We start from the raw sequence: 3,328 nt of genomic DNA, 5'->3' as shown, positions 1-3,328 counted from the left end.
GGGGGGGGGTCGCGCCAAAGGGGCCCCCAGCAGGTGTGTTTTCCATACTGGGTCTGCTGTCAACATTGCAAAGTACGAGAAGGGTCACAGGGCCCTGAGTAGCGCACAGCAGGCATACCAATGGTTCACTAGATAAGGTCAACGCAGGCAATATGCACATTATCGCCACGTCAAGATCCTCTCCTGATGCGCTTGAATTGATCTTGAGGACCTCCGGCGGCGGCGCCAAGATTTGCCATCACTGGCCTCCGCCTGGTATGCTTGGCCAACAAAGTTGATCCAAAATCTTGGCGCCAAGATGCCAAGATACGCTGTGCAACAACTACGTGCTCACGGATCTAGACTACACAACTCAACCCCAATGTATTCAGTTTAGGAAGATATGCTATCAGGATTATCATGATCTAGTTTGGCCTGACAAACTGATGATCGGTAAGATTTTAACTGAATTGATCTATACTTTTGTAACATTGCATTGGTATTCCCATACTGATTTTTTTATTTAGATTTTAGCATCGCACATCATTAAGATGTGTATATATCAGGCAGCAAGGAAAGGAAAAATGAGAGGAAACGAGCAGATGAGTTAATAGAATTATGAAGAGGATCTATTGATGATTTTTAAGATTAATACGAGCAGATAAAGAATTCTAGATGAGTTGATCATAGTTTTTGTGGAGGAACAACTAATATTAAAACAAAGGAAAAGGGCAATTAACAAATGATAACAATACGAGTCATTATGAGAACATATGTGATTCAACTACTACAGAATTTGCTAGTCTTGAGATGGAACCAATTTTACTCTAGATATGTATGATCCTAGAAACCGGAATTATCTTGATAGCAAAGCAAAGGACATAAGATTGGAGAAGGGCAAATAAGAGCACTATAAATAGTGTTAGAAGAAAATTTTGGAAGTTAATATGTAAAAAACTATACGAAAGCTTTCGATGCACTTTAAGTATTTATTGATAACATTTAACATACATGTATATTATATTTTGATGTTTGTAAATAAGGGGCCCTGTGTTCAAATTTCGCCATGGGCCCCCAAAATCTTAGGAACGTCCCTGTTTTATAGATGTAAAGATGAAGAAAAGGTAATTTTCTTCCTCGCTATACCTATCAAAAGGGGAAAAAGCGACTCCCACTGCCTGGAATGAATGTTTCTAGGGTCAAATAATCAAAGGTGAAAAGAATTTTAGACTTGTATACCTTCTTGGTTAGCTTGAGCATAAAAACATTTCTCTAAAATAATCATTGTGATCTAGTGGCTTTTATGAATTCACGATGCCTCCAAAATGGTGCTCATAGTGTTCAAGATCATTCCTCTTGTCTTGTTACCTTACGGTGGCATCCAAAACAGATTAAAAAATAAATCACAATCCATTATCCATGTTCCTGAGCCTCATTAGCTTGGCCACAAGCACAGAAGTAACATCTATGAACGTATAAACAAGAATTAGCGATTACCATACCCAACAATCAAGCATCAGACAAGCTGTGTGACAACAATGGAGGGTAAAAAATAACTAAAAGCAACAGAGAACGTGTAAACAAGAATTAGCGATTACGATAGTCAACAATCAAGCATCAGACAAGCTGTGTGACAACAATGAAGGGTGAAAAATAACTAAAAGCAACAGAGACAGAGAGTTACCACTTGATATTGTCGGTGATGACAACGATGGTGGGTAGTTGCTATATGCAAAGCCATGCACTATCGAAGCACACACCCTCTCAAGTTGTAATGTTTTGATGTCCAACATGTATAAGCCTGTCTCGAGTGATGAGTTTCCCAAGTGATTCAGGACCAAGTACTTCCCCATTGAACCGTTGCCCATGTACTCACAGCCCAATGAGGGTGAGATTTTCTTCTCCTTCCGCCACTGGCTGGAACTCCCACCATTGTTTCTCCAAATAGTATAAATGCAACCAGATGTCTCATATCCACGGATAAGCATCCCAGGCTTGCCTTCTCCTGCTTCGATCATAGTTATATCATTACTGGATGCATGTTTGGCTTCGGATGGGGGGTCGGCAAAGGAGAACTCCATCCTCCGGGTGTCGAGCACCAACATTTTCATTTCATACTCCCAGTCTGGAATCCAGTAAAAGCAGCCATACACGTATTGGCGCCGGCGCCAGCAGAAGAGTCTCTCCTCTAGCGACCATAACAAGCCAGCTAACAAATCGATCCAACTACGGGATGCAGCGGCTCGCCATTGTCTGGTGCTGGAAGAAAATACAAAGGAGATGATGTTAGCTTCGCAGTACACCATACCCATGACTCTGAATGATGTCTCTTCCTCAGCTGCTGCCTCGTCATCATGGCCACCTCCCCGGGGAACCAGGAAAGTTTCGGAGAGACCCGGGTTCGCAACCATAGCAGCTAGGTCGTCGGGGATTGGTGGAACCAGGATGTATCGCCGGTGCAAGGGGTCGCAGACCACCATTTCTCCACACAAAAAACCCCCTCGGGAGGTGGCTAGCAGGAAGCGGCCGTCGCGGATGTCCCGGACGACCCAACCTTGAGAAGTGTCTGGGGCGGGGACAAAAGTGAAGGAGAAGTCGGCAGCGAGGGCAACGGCGCTGGCTGCCGACGCAGAGGGGTGAGGCGGCACGGCGGGGTGGAATCCGCTATACGGACTGAGGAAGCCAAGGAGGGGCGGGGCGTGGAGCTTGCGGTACCGCCGGAGGAAGGAGCGATCCGCAACGACCCGGCGGAAGGAGACGCAGGCGGCGGAGGCTCGGACGAGATCGGCTGGGGTGGGCAGGTGGAGGAAGATTTCACGCAGGAGCTCGTCGGGGATCGGCAGAGAGGCCATCTCCCAGGGGGCATGCGGCGGCGGACCGAGAGAAGGAGGGGACTGGTGGCGGTGGTCCGCCGCGTTGCCGTCCATGGCACCGCCGGTGGTGAGAAACCCTAGCTCGGTGGTCTCGATTTGTTTTAGCACGGGATTGTGGGATTTGGGGAAAGGAGCAGTTATGACTAGAATTTGGACATTGTGAAGGGCGTTTTGGAAAATGTACATCGTGATTGCTTTGCTTGCACATAATCTGCACATAATCTGTTGGGAGAGCTCAGCTGGTGAGATTAACTTCACCGTGATTGCTCTCAAAAGAAAAACTTCACTGTGTGATGACTACAAAAAAGATCACCATCTCAAAAAAAACTGTAATGGATCAACAGGACGAGAAATTTTTGTATCAAAACGTCATAGTTATTTTGGAGCGTTTGAGCCGGTGGTTTTAGCTTAATTCATGAGCGATTTTAATTATGGCGAGGATAGTATGTAAATATATCCGAAAAAAAAGATAGTAT

General features: G+C 45.5%; 1 protein-coding gene across 1 annotated transcript in view; it reads right to left on the bottom strand.

The window, feature by feature from the left end:
- The window catches only part of LOC123133348 (uncharacterized), a 7,726-nt gene extending 4,749 nt beyond the window's left edge, over positions 1–2,977 (bottom strand). Inside the window, exon 1 of the mRNA XM_044552839.1 lies at positions 1,664–2,977. Within this exon, the coding sequence (XP_044408774.1) occupies positions 1,664–2,906 (1,243 nt within the window). The 5' untranslated portion in view covers positions 2,907–2,977. The remainder of the gene's footprint in view (positions 1–1,663) is intronic.
- Positions 2,978–3,328: the final 351 nt, after the last annotated feature.

Source organism: Triticum aestivum, chromosome 6B (assembly GCF_018294505.1).
Source record: "Triticum aestivum cultivar Chinese Spring chromosome 6B, IWGSC CS RefSeq v2.1, whole genome shotgun sequence".
In the NCBI taxonomy this organism is placed as follows: domain Eukaryota; kingdom Viridiplantae; phylum Streptophyta; class Magnoliopsida; order Poales; family Poaceae; genus Triticum; species Triticum aestivum.
This window is presented reverse-complemented; position numbering and strand designations above follow the sequence as displayed.